Consider the following 17,908-nt stretch of genomic DNA (forward strand, 5'->3'; position numbering starts at 1 on the left):
TTTCATATTTTGGGAAGGAAACTCGTTTTCAAATTTAGATTTTTTTCTGGGGGGGGGGACCCCCAGACCCCCTGGAAGATTTGGTCCCCCCCCCAATGCTGACTCTATGGCCCCAGCCTTGAATAAAAGTATAGCTATGCAACTGTGCAAGTGCAGAATAATTTCAGTAATTGAAGTCGCTCGTCCAAAACTTCTGCCAGACTACTAATACAAGACCATTTAAATCAAATAAGGAACATCATGTACAGACAGCCTTTTCCAATCCACTCCCGAATGAAGAGCTTCCCAGACCTTGGCATCATTCGCTACTGATGTTGGTCAGGAATCGAAGTCATGTTGCCGAATGGATTTAAACAGTAACCAACATCACCACCGCTCCACCGAAGATAACGATATCAATTAAAAATAACCGGCAATGAGATTTTTGATTCAGCAAACTACAACTACGACAAATTGTTAAAATATGAATTTCCCTTCTAGATTTGAAGTTTTCATGATTTTCGATAAAGTCACGTAGGTGAAAATAAAAAAATAAAAATAGAAATAAATTAATCACGACGTTTCCATTGCAACACAAGCAATCATGATCAGGTGTGACAACCACAGCAAGGAAATTTTTACTGAAGTGGGAGAGAAATCAGAGTTAGGGCAGTTAGATTTCCCCTTTGGTTGTGTCCATTCATGCGTTACGACTATATCAGATACCACTGTGTAATGTAACGTTGTCCATTGTCTAGCCAGGCGTGAAGGCGCACGCCTGTGATCCAGCATTTTTGAGGCAAAGGGACGATGGCCAATCACGCAGACGTGTGAAACTCCCAAACCCATTGACCTGCAAGGGAACTAAGCGATAGTACAGCAGCCGGGTTCATAAACCCCTGTGCAAATCTTCACATGCAATTTATGCCCAACGCTTGTTAATGGAATTGGATAAAACACATTTGCAGGACTCTCCTGAAAATCTTTAAACTTAGCAAGGCTTTCCTGGATTAAGGACATTATATTTTCCCTCGAATAAATGGCAATAAACAAAGATTTTTCTGTAAGAATAAATGAAATGGATCGGTCGGCGACACGTGTGCAGTTTGACATTCCTCATCATATATGCTGAAGGTCACAAAATATATAACGCATGTTTCAAAAAGACATCAGCCCAATTACGATGGGATTGGATGGCCTAAATGTGACATCTTGGCCGATTGCTGCCTTCAACGTTGAAGTCAAAATGGAGCAATGGATCGTAGCCAGATGATAGAACGTTACTTCCCCTTGTTTTTAGCTCATTTACAACGAGGTGCACACATCTCGAGAGATGTTCCACGCGCCATGATTGGCTGAATCCAGGCAAGTCTCGATTAACGAACGTTCTTCTTTCAAGAATTCGCTGTAACGAGCAATTTGAATGGAGACAAATGTATTCCCAAAAAGAGCAAAATGTTCGCTTAGTGAGCGAAGACGGATCATTCAACGTGCATCCTGACGCGAGGGCAGGGGGTGCACGACGGCCGAAGCCGTTTACCAGCTGTGCTGTGTCATGTGGGGGAAGGGGCCTTATGGTGGCACTGTAATGGGGGGGGGGGGCTAATAAATTGCAGATGCCGAGGACAGGAAGTCTTGCTCCATCACATCCCCGCATCGTGGCTATGAACCCAGCAACCCTGATTCGATTCGAAGCCACGGCTAACATCAGTGGCGAGTGATATTTAAACCAGAGGTCCTGCATGGGCACCGCTGCTGCCTCCACTAACATCTACTCTTCAAATAACATGCTTGGCACCTGCAAGCACTGATTCATCATGCGGTGTAAGATTTGATGTTTTATTACAAAAATTAAGGTTTGTATTTCATGTAAAAAAGTTGTTCAAGAGTGGAAAATGTTGAGACTGAGCTTTTAACATGGGGAGTAAATGAGAAAACGATGATCGATTAACGAGTTTTCGCTCGAGAAATTTTCGCAGATCGTATCTCACTCTTGAAGCAAAACGCCTGCATTGTATATTATTCAGGAGACACATCACCTGCACTGTAGCTTACGTGAGACAGCTGAGTAATTGTAATCACATCAAGTGATGTTGCTACTATTGCAGTTGTATTCACACCAGATGCTGCAAATTTTACAAACACCAGTAATGCTCATGCAGAGCTGACCTCGGCAAGAGTAAATATGACCAGTTTCCCACTTAGTTCCAACAAACATCAAAAAGGCATAACCGAGGACTACTCTATTTGATGCTGATTGAATGTGGTTCATTAAATGTAATGTAGGTCTTAGATTTGATACACTCCATATCCCCTTTCCAATAGTACCCTAATCCCAAAAATTACCACTTTGGACACAAATACAGCAAAGAACAGACCCAACACATCGTGTATAAGAAATCCATGGTTGTGTTTCCACTTTATTGGTGTTGGTATGCGGTACTACAAGGAGGGTGTCTCCGAATCAATCACCAAGGTCACTGTTACAGTATCGTTGTGTTAACATCTACGCCAATGTATCATTTCATAAATGAGACAGAACGCCAGTGTTTAAAAAAAAATGTTTTAAAGGAGAACACAAACAACCAATGAAGGAATCATAAGGCCCCATTGTCCGAGCCCCGTTATGCACCCGTCCCCTGTGGCAGGTTTCCGCCTCTCCCTCGGGCTTCAGAGAACCCTCTTTCGCCTTTTGAGGGAAGAGCATCAAATTCAGGGGGCGGATGCGAAACCGGCTAACGGACAATCGGCAGCGAGTGGTGACGAGCTTGTAAAAATGTTAAACACCTAATAGAAAATAGGTTTTCACATTTTGACAACTCTCAGTCTGCTCCCTCCAACCGCACTCCCATGAGCTGCTCAAATCTCACGGGCGCACAGGTTGGGTAGGGGGCAGGCACCAGCGCGCCGTGGCCTTAGTGGCCCCTATTGTTAAGAAGCTAAACGCGTACGAGGACAATGCAATCGATCATAACGTTAACGTTTGCGTATGTAAAATCAAGGCAATTTAAGGTACAGTTAAAGGGCATGTGCCTTACAAAAATAATGTCTGATGAGCAAGCCGCCGCTGAAGCCATGGAAGTATTTTGCAAAACATGACCTCTCGCGGTCATAGTCGAGGCTAATCCTCAATTTGAGACTGCAGCTCGACGTTAAAAAGGGACAAATTGCAACACTGATGGACAATTACATCTTTCGGCAGATCGCTTTCAACTGCGGCAGAGATGTAGCCGTCTAAAATATTCATTCTTAATTCTGAAAAGTAGATGATGTGCACCGACAAATCACATGACGGGGTTTCTGTCTGCGCCCAGCCATAAAGGCTCCGTTCTTAAATTGGCAGAATGCTGCTGTCCTAGCAGAACATTAGTGTTTGCTTTTCGCCGAGAAATGAACTGTCAGCAATGGGGTTGTTGTCAAGTGTCGCGGGGAGGCGGCAAGGTAGTCACGGGGTGAAGGTATATGTGCGTGCGTGCATGCGTGCACCGGGCTACAACGCCAGGCGCGCTGCGGGCTAGCGTGGGATGCGTCGAGTGCACCCAGTGTGCGATGGCGTGCACGGTCGATCGTGAGTGCATGCGGAGCAAGACGCATCCGTTCAGGGGTCTGTAGCTGGTGTTTGTTAACCGGGACACTGCAAGACACCCAGCCCCGCGCTTGTGCCACGAAAAACCATCTCCGTGGTGCCCAGGAGGGCCGAGCGTGCGTGTGGTGCTTGTGCGTCAGTTGGCGGTGCCTGTGTGCGGTGGTGTGCCCCACCCCATCCCCGCGTACGCGCGTCCTATGTGAGCGGGGGGCCGGTGGGCGTGTCGGGAGAGGCCACGCCGGTGGGGCTAGCCCCACGCGGCGCCACCTCAATGATGCGGGGCTTGTCGATTATGCGGGCTGTGCGGCCACCCTTCTCCACGATGCCGATGATCCACGCCTGGTGACCCTCGCCGTACTTTGGCGATTTGATTTCGGCACAGAACCGCGCGGCCTGTTCGCGTGGCAGGCAAATCAGCAGCCCACCTGGCGAGCAATAAAACAGGAAGCGAACAATGTCAGCATCTAAAGTAGACACAGCATGTAACCAAATAAAATGTGTGCATTATTTATCTCCTTCTAAGCTGGAAATTTCCATTATTGCATGGGATCGACAGCTCGCATTTTATTTCCATAGATGCACTTTGTATTCTATGACCCTTCTTTGTGGTCACACCCAGTCCCTCTACATCCTTTCATCTCACCCAGTCTCCCTCTACTGCTTCTGCCCTGGACCAATATCTCCAAAGGCTTTCTTATTGCATCTTACATGTGTCTGCTGAACACTCAGACCACCTCTCAGGATTGTCTCCCTTTATATTGCTACATTTACCTAATGTTTGAAAACCAAATGTATTTTTACACATCAGACGTAAAAATTTAGTTTTACTTTAAGCCAATATCCAAGCAAAGATTGTTGCTACCACGTCAAAGCAAGCCATATACAGCAAGTCTACATTAATAACATTTAGTCTAAAAGGAACAATTATCAACATATTTTTTATATTAATTGAAAATTCGATCAACTGTCAGTCAGGGGAACCTCCAAAGATGCTCACGGCTTGTGCTTAAGGATAGGCATTTCACCCAATAGCTCATAACTGCTTAAGTCACTTTGTGAAGCAAAAAGCAATTACGAAAAGGCCTATGGATGCTCAGGTTGTATTCAAGATGATTACAAAGTGCTTTTCTTTCAAGCAGTTCATTTAATCTTCAGTAGTTTATATCGTCTTGGGCTGACATAATTGAAAAGATGTGTTGTACACTTGTTGACTAAATTGCCTATACTTGTTGGAAGTATTTTATTGACCGCAAAAACTCAAAGCTACCACTGGACCACATTTTTCATTGATTCATGAAAAGTTACAAACTGCTTGCGTTTATTTAAACATACAAACGCATACACGATTAAACCGAGTTTTCAATTGCATAGAGCTGATGGACTCAGCCTGCTTGTCTGTGCACAAAATCACATTAAATCAGGTGCTTCACGTAAGGATTAAACATGTGTTTTATCGGCATTCACGGGATAACCCTGCGCACAGGAATATAAATCATGTGCTGTTCGTGTGGATAAGGAAGCTTATTGAAGTGAATTCAGAAGGCATCTGTGATGCCACCTTCAGGGGTCTTTTTCCAACATAGTATGATGCACAAAAGCTGAGAGCTCAAAATAAACATTTAATCTCATGACATGATGCCAGTAGCACAAACAAAATATGTAGTTTGTCAATTCACTACTGAAGGAAGGTCTCCCTCGAGCTATGTTAGTCATGAGGGATGGTTGACCATACTTAACCACACTGTTGAGTGAAGGTTCCAAATATTTTATTTATATTGGAGGAATCCGATGAGCTATAAAGCTCTTAAATTTTGACTTAAAACTTTCGTGACTAAAGGAATTCTTATTCTTAGGTTCTTTCAGTAAAGTCATATAGATAGAAAAATTATTTTAAAAAGTTAATAAAAATAATAAAATGAAAATAATAAAAACACCAATTATGACTGTAGGCTTTGTTCTTGATAGGAGTGAGTGTACTGGCAATCTATATGGACTGTAGCCTGGTTATTAAGTTTGGTGAGTGTACTGGCAGTCTATAATGTAGACTGTAGAAATGGTTATTAAACTGAGTGAGCGTACTGGCAGTCTATAATGTAGACTGTAGCCTGTTTCTTAACCTCGGTGAGCGTACTGCCAGTCTGAGCATACTGGCAGTCTATAATGTAGACTGTAGCCTGTTTCTTAACATCGGTGAGCGTACTGCCAGTCTGAGCATACTGGCAGTCTATAATGTAGACTGTAACCTGTTTCTTAACCTCGGTGAGCGTACTGCCAGTCTGAGCGTACTGGCAGTCTATAATGTAGTCTACATTATAGACTGCCAGTACGCTCACTGAGGTTAAGAACCAGGCTACAGCCTACATTATAGACTGCCAGTACACTCACCAAACTTAATAACCAGGCTACAGTCCACATTATCGATTGCCAGTATACTCACTCCGATTAAGAACCAGGCGACAGTCTACATTAGTTTTTATTATTATTTTTATTCACTTTTTTTCTATCTACGTGACTTTACCGAAAGAACCAAAAAATATATAAAGCTCTTTTTGATGTCTAAGGTTGGTGAAGAGGGGCCCACAATCAGTTCAGATATCACTCTTCAGTGATGTTACCAATGGCTGGGATTGGAATGCAGGTCTCCGGGTTCATAGCAGTGTATGAACCATTTTACACCAAATGAGAAGTAAAATGTGTAGCCCTGCAATTGCTTTCACACGCCGCGGCTGATAGAAAGATTTCTACCAGAGGAAACACGAGAAAACCTGATAGAGCGCATGTAGCCTACTTTGTCAACACTGTCCAGACATCTCACAAAAAGTGACCTGCCGATCAACTGTGATGTACCCATTTATGCTGCTGGGTGGTCAGAAGTAGTTCAAATGTAAGAAACTTGTGCATGGGTTCAACTACCGTGCTGGGAGATCGAATTGAACCGGTGAGATCCGAGTTTAAAGTTCAGGTTGCCGACAATCACGACTGACCAAAAACCAAAAATGTAAAAGAGAGAAAAAAAACACGTACAAAAGTATCAGCATCTGGGCGCGCGCTCTGTCTAGACACTTACCTGACGTCTCGGCAGATGTGCCCTGTAGGAGGCCGAAGAGATTTCCACAGGCCTTGCTGATGGCGGCCATCTTGGCGATGACGGGGAGGTTGTGGATGACAAAGGACACCTCGTTGCGCTGCTGCTTGGCCAGGTTCTGCGCGTGACCAAGGATGCCGAAGCCCGTGATGTCCGTTGCCGCATGTGCGTTGAACGTGTGCATCAGTCCAGCAGCTGTGGGAGTTGGAGATGGCATCAGTGCATTATCTATATATATAAAATCGTGCATGTCTGTCTGTCTGTGTGTGTGTGTGGATTTCGGACCATACGCACTTTCATTGGACGGCGGTTGCCCCTGGCAACGAGTAGCAACTTTTCGCCGCGGGGTGGACGCCATTTTTAATAGCGCGGGGGGGGGGGGGGGGGGCCGGCACCCGTACCCAGCGTTCGCCGGGTGGGAAAATCAGGCAAGGCGTGAGGCTCTGCACGGTGCTAGGCCTCGACACCCAACACGCCACTCTGAGGTAAATTCATACAAATTTCACGTCCTCTACAGAGTGGCGAGGGAGGGAGAGTGGCGAGGGAGGGACTCAGCCTCAAAACGAGTAACTGGTGTGGCGTATTAACATCGCCACTGGGGAGACAAAGGCGGCCGGCCGTGGTGGATACAAGTCCCGGGCGAAGCCGGGTAGTACAGCTAGTTAATTTATGATTACGCTTGTTTAGCCAGGAAAGCCTCAATAAGTACCACTCTTTTTCAGGAGTACTGCCAACATTTCAGAGGAAGCAGGCAATGTTGCTATGTGTAACGCCAGTTGAGTAATGTGCACGTAATTATGCAGCAATATGATGTTACATCCTATGTTTTTTGAGCAATGGAAAAAAAGCAGAAAACCAGAATACACAGAAAGGCATCCTAGTCGAGAATTGAACCCAGACCCCTTTTCTTAGCACAGATGGCTATGTACGGTGCCAAAGAAGTTCAACATACACATGTTATCGGGCACATGTGTTACCATGGCACCTCCATTTATACCAACATTACTGCAATATAATTTTTTGCAATCGAAAAATATTCACAATGCCAATGATAACTGTGATATCATGTGACAGTTACTTTGGAGCAATACTTTGGAATCATATAATTTTAAGTGTTAGGCTTTTCTCTACTACCAGTATGAATAAAGATGACCTAAACGTTATTCACCTACATTTTACTCAACATAAGCCTGCCTCAAGTTGTCTAATAATTTTAACTTGACAATCGACGACACTGTTGTTACACAACAAATTGTGTTTCGTCTAAATACAACAATGTGTTAGTATAAACACAACAGGGTACAATGATCGGTGTGTGATACACAATCCCAGCTTAAAAGTGCAATAACATCATTCTTCATCAAGAAAAGCAAATAAAACCCAAGCCACTTTTTAGGAGGGTTCCTGCTTTGAGACATTTGACCAATTCTAACCAAAACAAAAGGTTTAAATTTTTTTACCAGGTAAGGCCCACTGAGCTTTATAGATATTTTTCAGAAGTGACCCGGCTTCAAATGATAATTCAACGAAGTTGCTCATCACGTGTAAATTCATAGCAGCCAAATACTCTAAACGCATGTTGATTCTAAATGTAGAGGGAAAAACCGGAGGACCCGGAGAACAATCCATGCGACCACGGGGAGAACACGCAAAACACCAAATATGCAGGCTTCAGGGTCGAGATTTAACCCACAACCTCCTGCATATCAGGTGAGGAAGCTAAAATCTCGCCACCGTGGCGAGTGTTTAAGAATGTGGGAGGCAACTGTAATATTTCGAGAAAACCCACGTTTAACACTTAAAAGATCCCAGAGTTCATTTCACAAACAAATTTGCCGTACTACCAGCTCTTAACCACACTGTAGCTCAAATTACAGATGAACAAATCCTTGCCTCTGTATTACAGGCATGGGCCACCACGCCCAGTTATATTTATTTCTCTAAAAGATGATCAAGCCAACAAGTTTGTGACGTAAAAATGACAACTATTGCCCTGCTTGTGCACATAATACAAACATTAAATAATAACAAGTGCAGATTGTTCATGCATCACAGCAGACACACCCATAAATCTTGTCATAGGCAGATGCAGCCTATTTCCTACTGACCTGTGCGGTTGAGGCGTGCCATGTTGAACATAGCCTCCTGGTAAGCCAGCTCCACATCCTCTTGTGTAACCACCAGCTTGATTTTATTCCACTTCTCAGGCTGTGCACACGGAAAGAAAAAGATCCTCCATGTTGTCTTTACTAGTCTACTGGTCAAGTAATTTAGCAAATACATATTAAGGGCAACAACGCACATGTGGGGGAAGTGTGGCTAGAAATATACCCATCTGCCTTCGTCTCCCCAGTGCTGATGCTTATCAGTGCACCGGATATTAATGTAAGATTATAGAACATATACAGGTTAAATACACAACGCAGATTGGGTAGGAAATGCCCCTAGAAGGGATGGTGGCCGGTGGGCAAGTCCAACAAAGTGACAGCAAAGGGAGGAAACACACCCGAGTGAAGAAACAGCAAGTGCTAGGTTGTTTATTACATGGAAAGACTGTGGAATATATATCAATGAATGAGGCCATCATCCAAAAGTGGTTTAATAATGATGAATGCTAAATTTATGCCAACTCACAGGCTTTGAATCTCCACTTATTGGAAATTCAAGCCTGTTTTGGCCATTCCCCCCTCCCAACCGAGATGATTTTCTACATTAAAGCCAGGAAACTCCCCATTATGATTGACAGCAAGGCACCACACCACTTATAACATTAAAAGCATGAAGCATTCAGGAGGGGTCAGCACTTGGCAACCAGTTACTGGGGCTGTCCCTTGAGCGCTGCCTTCCATCACTTACCATGTCAAGCCACTGATGTGCATTGACGGCCACCTGGGTTCCCAGCGGTTTTGTCAGCACGAGCACATCCCCTGGCACCGCGTTATCGGGCCTTGAGCACACCCACATACAAGCACAAAACAACATTATAATTTTAATCAGCAGACAAAATCAAATGACACGATGCAAAAGCAGATTGATCTTTCGTACTTAAAACAGCCATCTGCCCGATGCGAATATGGTGCAGATGTTGATCAATTAGAATAGGTCAATTTCTTTGCAGTGATGGCTACAACAGCCTTCGCAAGGAATAACTACAAAGTTGATGAAGTGAAACAGAAAACGGCCGTGCCCGAGGAATTTAAACAAGCTGTGCACACTTCATATCTAACGAAAGCAATAGAAGCAAGAAGTATCCGAGGCTCAGATCAATTCCATCAATTCCTCATTGTCTTCTAAGCCAACACCCGTTGGCACAAACAACTAATAACGAACACGCACGCAGGGCTGGTGGCTCACATGATGAACTCGTTGGGTTGACACACGGTGGTGGCGACGCCCCCGATGACGATCCAGGGGTTGACCACTGTCTGCCCTCCTGTCACCGTGGTTCCCGCCTCCTCCGCTGCGTCTTTGAACCCCCGAATCATGAGCGGTATCACTTTGTCTCGCTCCTGAAACATGAACATCGCAATGCAACAGCAATCTTTGAAGGGGAATGACTGCCGTAACGCCACCGGCCTTGGGCAACGCTGGCACTGAATGATGATAATGAACATTTCACATTACCGTTGGGTTTTATCCGTTTATTGCAAATGACTGCTTGCAAGTAGATGCAGAAAATTACGTTAAAGATTGAGAATATTTTTGTATTAAATAATTTAGCAAGATCCGCAAGTTATGAATAAGGGTGACTTAAACACAATAAAAAAACACTGTCTTGCTTGTACGTGAAACTCAAAATCGAACTGCAGCCTTGCCCAGAATTTACAATTACTATTTAGCTTTGAAGCCTGTTTAATAAGTCTGCACTTATGCCACAGAGCCCCTGTGCATCCACTTCCATTTGGCAGATTCCTGCCAGTGCGTCTGTTACATGAGTTTTCTTGAATCTATGTGAAAAAGATGTAATGGATGGACAAACCTTCTCGGATAACTTCTGGCTGATGGCGAGCAGCATGAGCATGTTGTCACACTCTGTCACCCCCATGGCGTACAGGTCACTCAGCACGTTAGCACAAGCGATCTTCCCCTACCACAAACACACGTACACACATGATGTTCATGAGTTTTCTGCCACCACTTGATTAAATCACGAGCAAGCAGTGCTCCAAATCTATGATTTAACATACATATGCAGACAACATCACTGTGCACAATCATCCTCAGCTATGATCAATCCATGCTGGATGATGACCTTTCCAAGCTGTTGCCATTCCTCATGGTCCTAGGATATAACAATCCATATTCGCATCTATATACAAACTGATTTCGTTGCTCCATGCTCCCTTCTTTGGTTGCCACTCTATCGTTAGTATTGACTACTGGTCATCACCCCTCTGGCAATGTCTTGCCCAAGTCCACTTGTTTTGCTTAATAGTAAACATGCTGTTTGTAACTTTGCATACGTTCTCATATCCATGTGTTTATCTTGCTGTCACCAACTCTCATTCCTGTGATTATAACGATTCTGGTTGATGATTCAATGCAAAGTTTGTTTTTGTATTACATCTCACGTTTTGTCCTGTCTTGTTCGTTCCATTAACTTGATGGTAACATTGCACATAATGTGCTAACATTTTCAATTACTTTACACGTACCATTAGGTGCAAGTGTAGTGCGTGTGACAATATATTTTCATAAATCATTACTTGGCCACTAGGCTTCCTTATTTAATAAAAAAACATCGTATAACACATCAATCCTTAACCATTCAACATATGCACTAAACATTGGTTCCCATCTCATAAATGGAAATACATTTGCATATGAAAAGACAGAAATTAGATGGCTCAGATCAGCGCATGCAATCGTGACATCAAGGGGTGAACCTTGCCCTCCAATAATGCCTTTTAATGATAACACAATCGCGAGGCAATGTTTAAGACAGAACTGGATAAGCGACCAAGACTGCTCAATTACTAAAAGCTCCCCACTGAATGCTTTCTTAGGTTAGGTGCTGTTCTTTCAGGGGGCCAAAATAATCCCCAGGGGCAATGCGAGAAAGATCGATTAGCGTTACACCAGCGCTATAATTACACACTGTCCGTTAATATACCGTGCTTGGGGTGAGGGTCATACCATCATGTAGGGGTCGTCCACAAGTGGGTAGAAGAAGTCCGTCGTCTGGACGAGCGAGAGGCCGCCATGCCTCAATGGAATCACACACGCATCCATGCCGATTCCTGTCCATACACACATACACGACAGGAATATAAGTGCGATGTAACTACGGCCACCAAATCCACTCTTGTGAAGAAAACCATTCACTCACATGCACAGCTAACTAACCAAGATGAACAAGTGAAACATTAAATGGTGGACTTGGCTACAGCGAGGTATTCGCTCCTTTGACGAGTGCAAAAGTATGGTGGGTAAAGGACGTGATTTGAAAATCAGAAAAGCACAATTTTTGTGAAGTGGTTGGTAAAAAGGTCAATAGTTCCTGATCAGCCATGATCAATTCAGGCCTGGCTGAAGGCTTCCCCCAAGTCATTGCCATCTCTCAGTTCAGCAACAGGTCTTACTATTTTTAGATCAGTAGTCCTACTGGTTTGTCCCACATTTGCGCAATGCTGAGTCATTGGTAAATTGACAGTTTGATTTAAAGGTAAAAAGTTATTAAAACTGCACTGATAGCGTTTTAAAAGTCAGGATATGCACTTGTTTATATGGAACTCATTGTGTTGATACGAGCTGAATATAACCAAATCAACCGGAATAATTATATTTTCATATATATTACAAAAGCCTTAGAGCACAGACAAAATGTGCGTGATCTGGTAATATCCAACAAGCTAAGCATTGTCGAGCTTAGATATTGCTATCATCGATGACCAACACCACCTTGCACACTAGGTTGTCATAGCAGGTTGCAGGCTTTACTACGTGGTGGTGAGCACGGCTGTAGAGCTATTGCATTGTTGTAGCACTCCCTTACTCCTTGCCATCACCGAAATTGACTGACCAGCATGGTGAAATATGGTCAAATAACTTCCAACAAACCCTCATGATGTGGGTAGGCCATTATCCAGCACTGAATTGAAAAAAGGACTGTACCAGCTATGCTCCAAGGGCCAGTATTATATAGCCTTTCATGTTAATGAACATACATCTTTAACGTCCTCTTCAAGATGCGGTCTGTATATGCTACCAAGGGGCTGCTGGCAGACATCCTTCGTGCGAGAACTGTACGACTAATAGCCGAATCGTTTTTTGCAATGCGCTTGGGCGAATTTATTGCGACTTCTACGCAGTAAATGGGTAATGTTGTTTGCTAAAGCGCGCCTTAGGGGAATACGCTATTTGCCCTGGGAGCATTTGTTCTTTTGAGATGTAGGGGCCTCTCACGGAGCAGCACCAGAGCAATAGCGCCCGCATCTGCAATGCATCATCAGCTCTGGCAGCTCCCACACTCAGCAAAGGCCCTCTTAAAGCGCCCGCCCTAACACTAACGCACGAGGTTACACACTCCGCACACACACCACGCGCTGATAAAGCTGGAATTAGGTTACGAAGTCCATGGCCCCGTTTCGTAAAATGTTTGACCATCACACGGTGACAAGACATAATGTGCTCGCACGCATATTTCACAGTAATAAACCAGATACAATAAACCAGCACACAGCACAGCAAACGTATACAAAACACAATACAGTAGACTGGGGATAGACAATTTAACATACCAGAACACATACATCTAAAACAGCCCTTTTCAACCCACTCCAAGAAAAAGGGTCATAGGATTAGTATCAATTGCCACTGATATTAGCCGTGACCGGGTATTAGACTCAGTTTACAGTGTTATCCAAGGCGCCACCATTCCATCCCCAGAACACATTCACCAAGGTATAAATAACAGTACAGTATACTGAACATACAATATACCGGAAGCACACACACAGTTAACACGGAGTACACCATACAATACTATAGAGCTCGTGGACATTAAAACACTGTACCATACACAATAGAAAAGCCCACACACATCACTTGCAACAGACAGTGGGAGAGTTCACTCAAAAACAGAGGCAATGTGGACAGTCCATTTCGTCGAACGACTGCAAGATGAGGGTCGTGGGGAGGGGTCTAATTTAACCATAATTCAATCAGTGTGTTCATGAAGTCGAGAAACATATTAGTGGAAGGTGCCTTACTGATAAATGTAAATTATTATATACACCGTACTACTGTACAGCGAAAACAATGGATGCCCCATTGCCCTATAAAGCCCACTACCACGTAGCAGGCAAAGCAGTGTGGCGACCTGTGTGTGCACGGTGGGTCTCATTCTCGTGGCATCATAGTTCAACTTGCTTTATCCCGGGTGACTTGATAACAGGCGGGGACGAGTGCGTGTGAACCGCTCAGAGTATACGTGTACCCCCAAATGTATGCATCTAGGTATGGCTACATAAGATATGTAGGATCAATGGGTTTTTTTTTACCTGGTGACCCTTTTTATTTTTTTTCAAGGATTTGCTGTATACACACCCAGCAGTTCACGAAGGCACCATCTAAACTACACTCAAAAGCCTACAGTATAATTAAATTCAATTGCATGCGCACACATGAACTACAGGGAGGTCTCAGCCGCCCTTCCGAGTACAGTAGCATCGCACAATGACGATACAAAACGGCCACGCACGTGGTCTCCCACCACACGACAACGAACAGTATTATCCCTGAAGCCACGACGCAAGATGCAAAGCAAGGCGCACATATATATCCCCTGCATAATCAATATCGATTAGTTGGCTGCAGCGTCTACCAGAAGCCAGCGGATACTCGCACACAACACGTGTAAAACCCATCTAAAACTAGCGAAGAAAAGTGATTTAAGGATGCGCGTGCAAGCGGTGGAAAGCGCCAGCCACGTGGTTGACGCTTCTTGGCGCGATAAATTGGCGACGATTGTGCCTTGCGATGGTAGTACTGTAATATATTCTAGTGAAAAACACCTAATAGTGATGATGGTGCATGGTGGCGATTTTCGCGACTGGTGGTGGTTTCTGGTAATACGTATTTACATGTACAGCCCTCTTAATTCGTCTACCGCTGGATGATGGCCTCCCACGCCGTGCGCTTGTGGAATTTATTTGGCCATAATTCACCAACCCCGGACCATGGACTTGACCACACAATAAGTGCAATTGATTGATTTTTCTGCAATGCCCACATTTTAGGCTCGCTGCCCTTAAACACCTGTTATACACGGTGATCGCCCATACTAAATGAAACATTTATAAAAGGTATACCAGATAAGGCACATCCAAGCATTATCCAAATTCAAACCTGCTTAGCAAGAGTGGTGTGCATGTGCTGTCCGCCGGTTTGTGCGTGTCTGTAATACATACTGTACATCACCCGGAACGAGCCCTATCAGGTTATTTATAGATATATTTCAATGGAATCTTGAGCCTCAAAGTAAAACATGTGATAACCTCTGGTTTCTGGGCCAGTGAGGTGTGGCTAGTGATTATGTATGGCCAAGAGATCAGAAGTGTATTTCCCGACTAAAGCCCATTGAGCTAAGAACCTCTTGGTTCCAAGGACGACTCGACCGGCAGACATCAACGCATTCCACAATTAAAATTTGTAAAAAACGTAATAGCAATCATGGTGCCAGGTGATATAGCAACGACTGGTTAGTGATAGCGTTGCCCGATGTTGTTGATGATTGTGATCGCGGCGATATGCCTGCCGAGGGCACGTCTGTGCATCATTGCTAACGCCAGGTGAATAATGAACGTGATGGGTGATTGACTTCTCAACCACGAGCGGCTCATTTTACCAAGACGAGGCATGACGGCCCCCATGAACTGTTGGTGTTCGTCCTGGTACGGCCCGTCCTGCTCCAGTCCCTCCAGGAGTTTGAGCAATGTCTCCTGAGGGACCTTGCACCCTCATCCTTTGAGCTCGGAGAACTTGGTCAGTCGGAAACTCTTGTCCAGGTCATGATCCTCGGGGTCGAAGTAGCGGTGCACAGACATGGCTGCTGCTGCTGCAGCCGCCGCCGCCTCCACCTCGTTCAGCTCCTCCACCTCGACGAACTTGTAAAGGCTTACGGCGCCGCGTTCGCCTCCTCAACTACTTTATACCGCAGCGCTGACTTGACGCCTGCAGTTTTAAATGTTACAAAATAAAATCGCGCTTTTAATTTCTACACGACGCAATTACCATTCGCGTCTTTCGCAGCTGGCGGTCTACAAACCCTTGCACACTCAAGAAGCGCGAGCAGCCAGCGAGTTGCCGATGTGCACAACCCCCAAGGCCGCGACGAAAAAACCGAGCGAGCGAGCGACAAACTCGAAGACGCCGCTGGACGACTAACAAAATTATAAATAAGCGGCGAGGGCGGCGAGACAAAGACGGCGCGCCGGTGCTGAGGGCAGAGAGACGCGGAGCAGGAGGAGGAGGAGAGGAGTCTTTAACGCGGGAGCCCCTTAAGAGACGGCCGAGCAAAATGGCGGCGCCGACCAACGCGCGACGCCAAACGCGATTGTATTTCCCAGCGCGCTTGCGCTCGGGGGCTCCGCGCGCCGCCCCCGTCGGCAGAGCACGCCCGCGACTCAGGCGCCAATGGGAGGCGCGGGAGCGGCCCCGCCCCGCACGCACGCGCGCGCGTATCGGCGCTACGATTTTCAAAAAAAGGCGCCCGGCTTCGTTGGGGGGGAGGGGGGGAGGAGGGGGGTTTGAGGGGGAGGGTTGAGGGGGGGGGGCTTGGGGGGAGGGGGATTTGGGGAGGGGGGATTGGGGGGGGGATTGGGGGGGGATTGGGGGGGGATTGGGGGGGGGCTCGGGGGGGGGATTGGGGGGGGGCTCGGGGGGGGGATTGGGGGGGGGTTCGGGGGGGGGATTGGGGGGGGGACTCGGGGGGGATTGGGGGGGGGGGGCTCGGGGGTTGGTTGGGGGGCTCGGGGGGGTTGAGGGGGGGGGGCTCGGAGAGGAGGGAGGGGAGGAGGGGGTATTGGGGGGGGGCTTGGGGGAGGGGGCTCGGGGGGGAGGCTTGGGGGGAGGCTCGGGGGGGAGGGCGGAGGGGGGCTCGGGGGGGGCGGAGGGGGCTCGGGGGGGCGAAGGGGGGCTCGGGGGGGTAGTAAGGGGGTGAGGAGGGGGTCTTGGGGGGAGGGGGGGTCTTGGGGGAGGGGGGGGGTCTTGGGGGGAGGGGGGGGTCTTGGGGGGAGGGGGGGGGTCTTGGGGGGAGGGAGGGGGACTTTGAGGGGGGGGGGGTCTTGGGGGGGGGACTTGGAGGGGGGGTGTCCGTTGCCGCCTGCGCAGAAAAGCGATTAAATTGTTATCGCGTCGCGTTGGCGGAGAGACGAGAATCTGAACGCGTTGGGCATGCGAAATAAATTGCCGACGTTTCGGAGGCGCGGCAGGCCATCTTTTAATTTGATCGCGTATTTAAATGCGCAGAACACGGGCCGACTATTTTTTTGTTGGTGCCGTAAGCCCCCGAAGTAAGGACCCCTTCCACATCGTTTGCGCATTTTCCCGCCAAATTGAGAAGCCGTGAAAAAGGCGACCTCGGATTTGCGCTTCTGTGCGACAAAAAAAAAATATACGCTCCGAGCGATACAGACCAACGCGGCGCAACATTTGCGCATTAAATGGCAATTGCGGAGAGCCACGAGAGACGGCGACCCGTGGCTTTTGCGGCGACCGCAAGGCGCGACTCGCCGCCAGTGCGCGGGGGTTGTGAATGGGCGAGGCGGCCATTTTGCAGGGATCTGAAGGCACCACTGCCGAGATTTTTCGCGAAATAAAATGACAAATTCCCACCATATGAAAGTCACAAGCGCCTTACAAATAGATTGCATATTATAATTGCACCTCTTATCCCACGCCTCCTCCCTCGGCAATGCCGTACAGTAATTATATTAAAGATCCAGCCGTCACTTCGCCGTCTAAACTCTACATTATTCTAAAATTACGTGCCCGAAAAAATAAATAACATTGCACAACCAAGACACCATATTTGTGGATAAAAATATTCACCTTAATATTTTACCGCATAAAAAAAACGCCAGCAACTATACCATGAAATATATAAGGCGACGTTTCGGGTATTGGTCCTCTAGCATATAAATCGTCCGCGACGTCACCATATTTTAAAACATTCCTGTCAACCCCTTATCAGTGCCCTACCTTATTACAGACCAATTCAGACCTTATTGCCCTTTATAAATCTCAGCGTTCACCCT

General features: G+C 46.2%; 1 protein-coding gene across 1 annotated transcript; it reads right to left on the reverse strand.

The window, feature by feature from the left end:
- Positions 1–2,370: 2,370 nt before the first annotated feature.
- On the reverse strand, positions 2,371–16,199 carry LOC133342686 (selenide, water dikinase 1-like). The gene is made up of 8 exons (XM_061552008.1): positions 15,499–16,199; positions 11,787–11,890; positions 10,630–10,737; positions 10,005–10,159; positions 9,507–9,597; positions 8,759–8,858; positions 6,633–6,845; positions 2,371–3,990 (listed from the first exon to the last, which is right to left on the reverse strand). Exons 1-8 carry the CDS (start codon positions 15,695–15,697, stop codon positions 3,761–3,763), a joined length of 1,200 nt encoding a protein of 399 aa, XP_061407992.1. The 5' UTR covers positions 15,698–16,199; the 3' UTR covers positions 2,371–3,760.
- Positions 16,200–17,908: the final 1,709 nt, after the last annotated feature.

Source organism: Lethenteron reissneri, chromosome 15, assembly GCF_015708825.2.
Source record: "Lethenteron reissneri isolate LAM-NWPU_2019-01 chromosome 15, ASM1570882v1, whole genome shotgun sequence".
NCBI lineage: Eukaryota > Metazoa > Chordata > Hyperoartia > Petromyzontiformes > Petromyzontidae > Lethenteron > Lethenteron reissneri.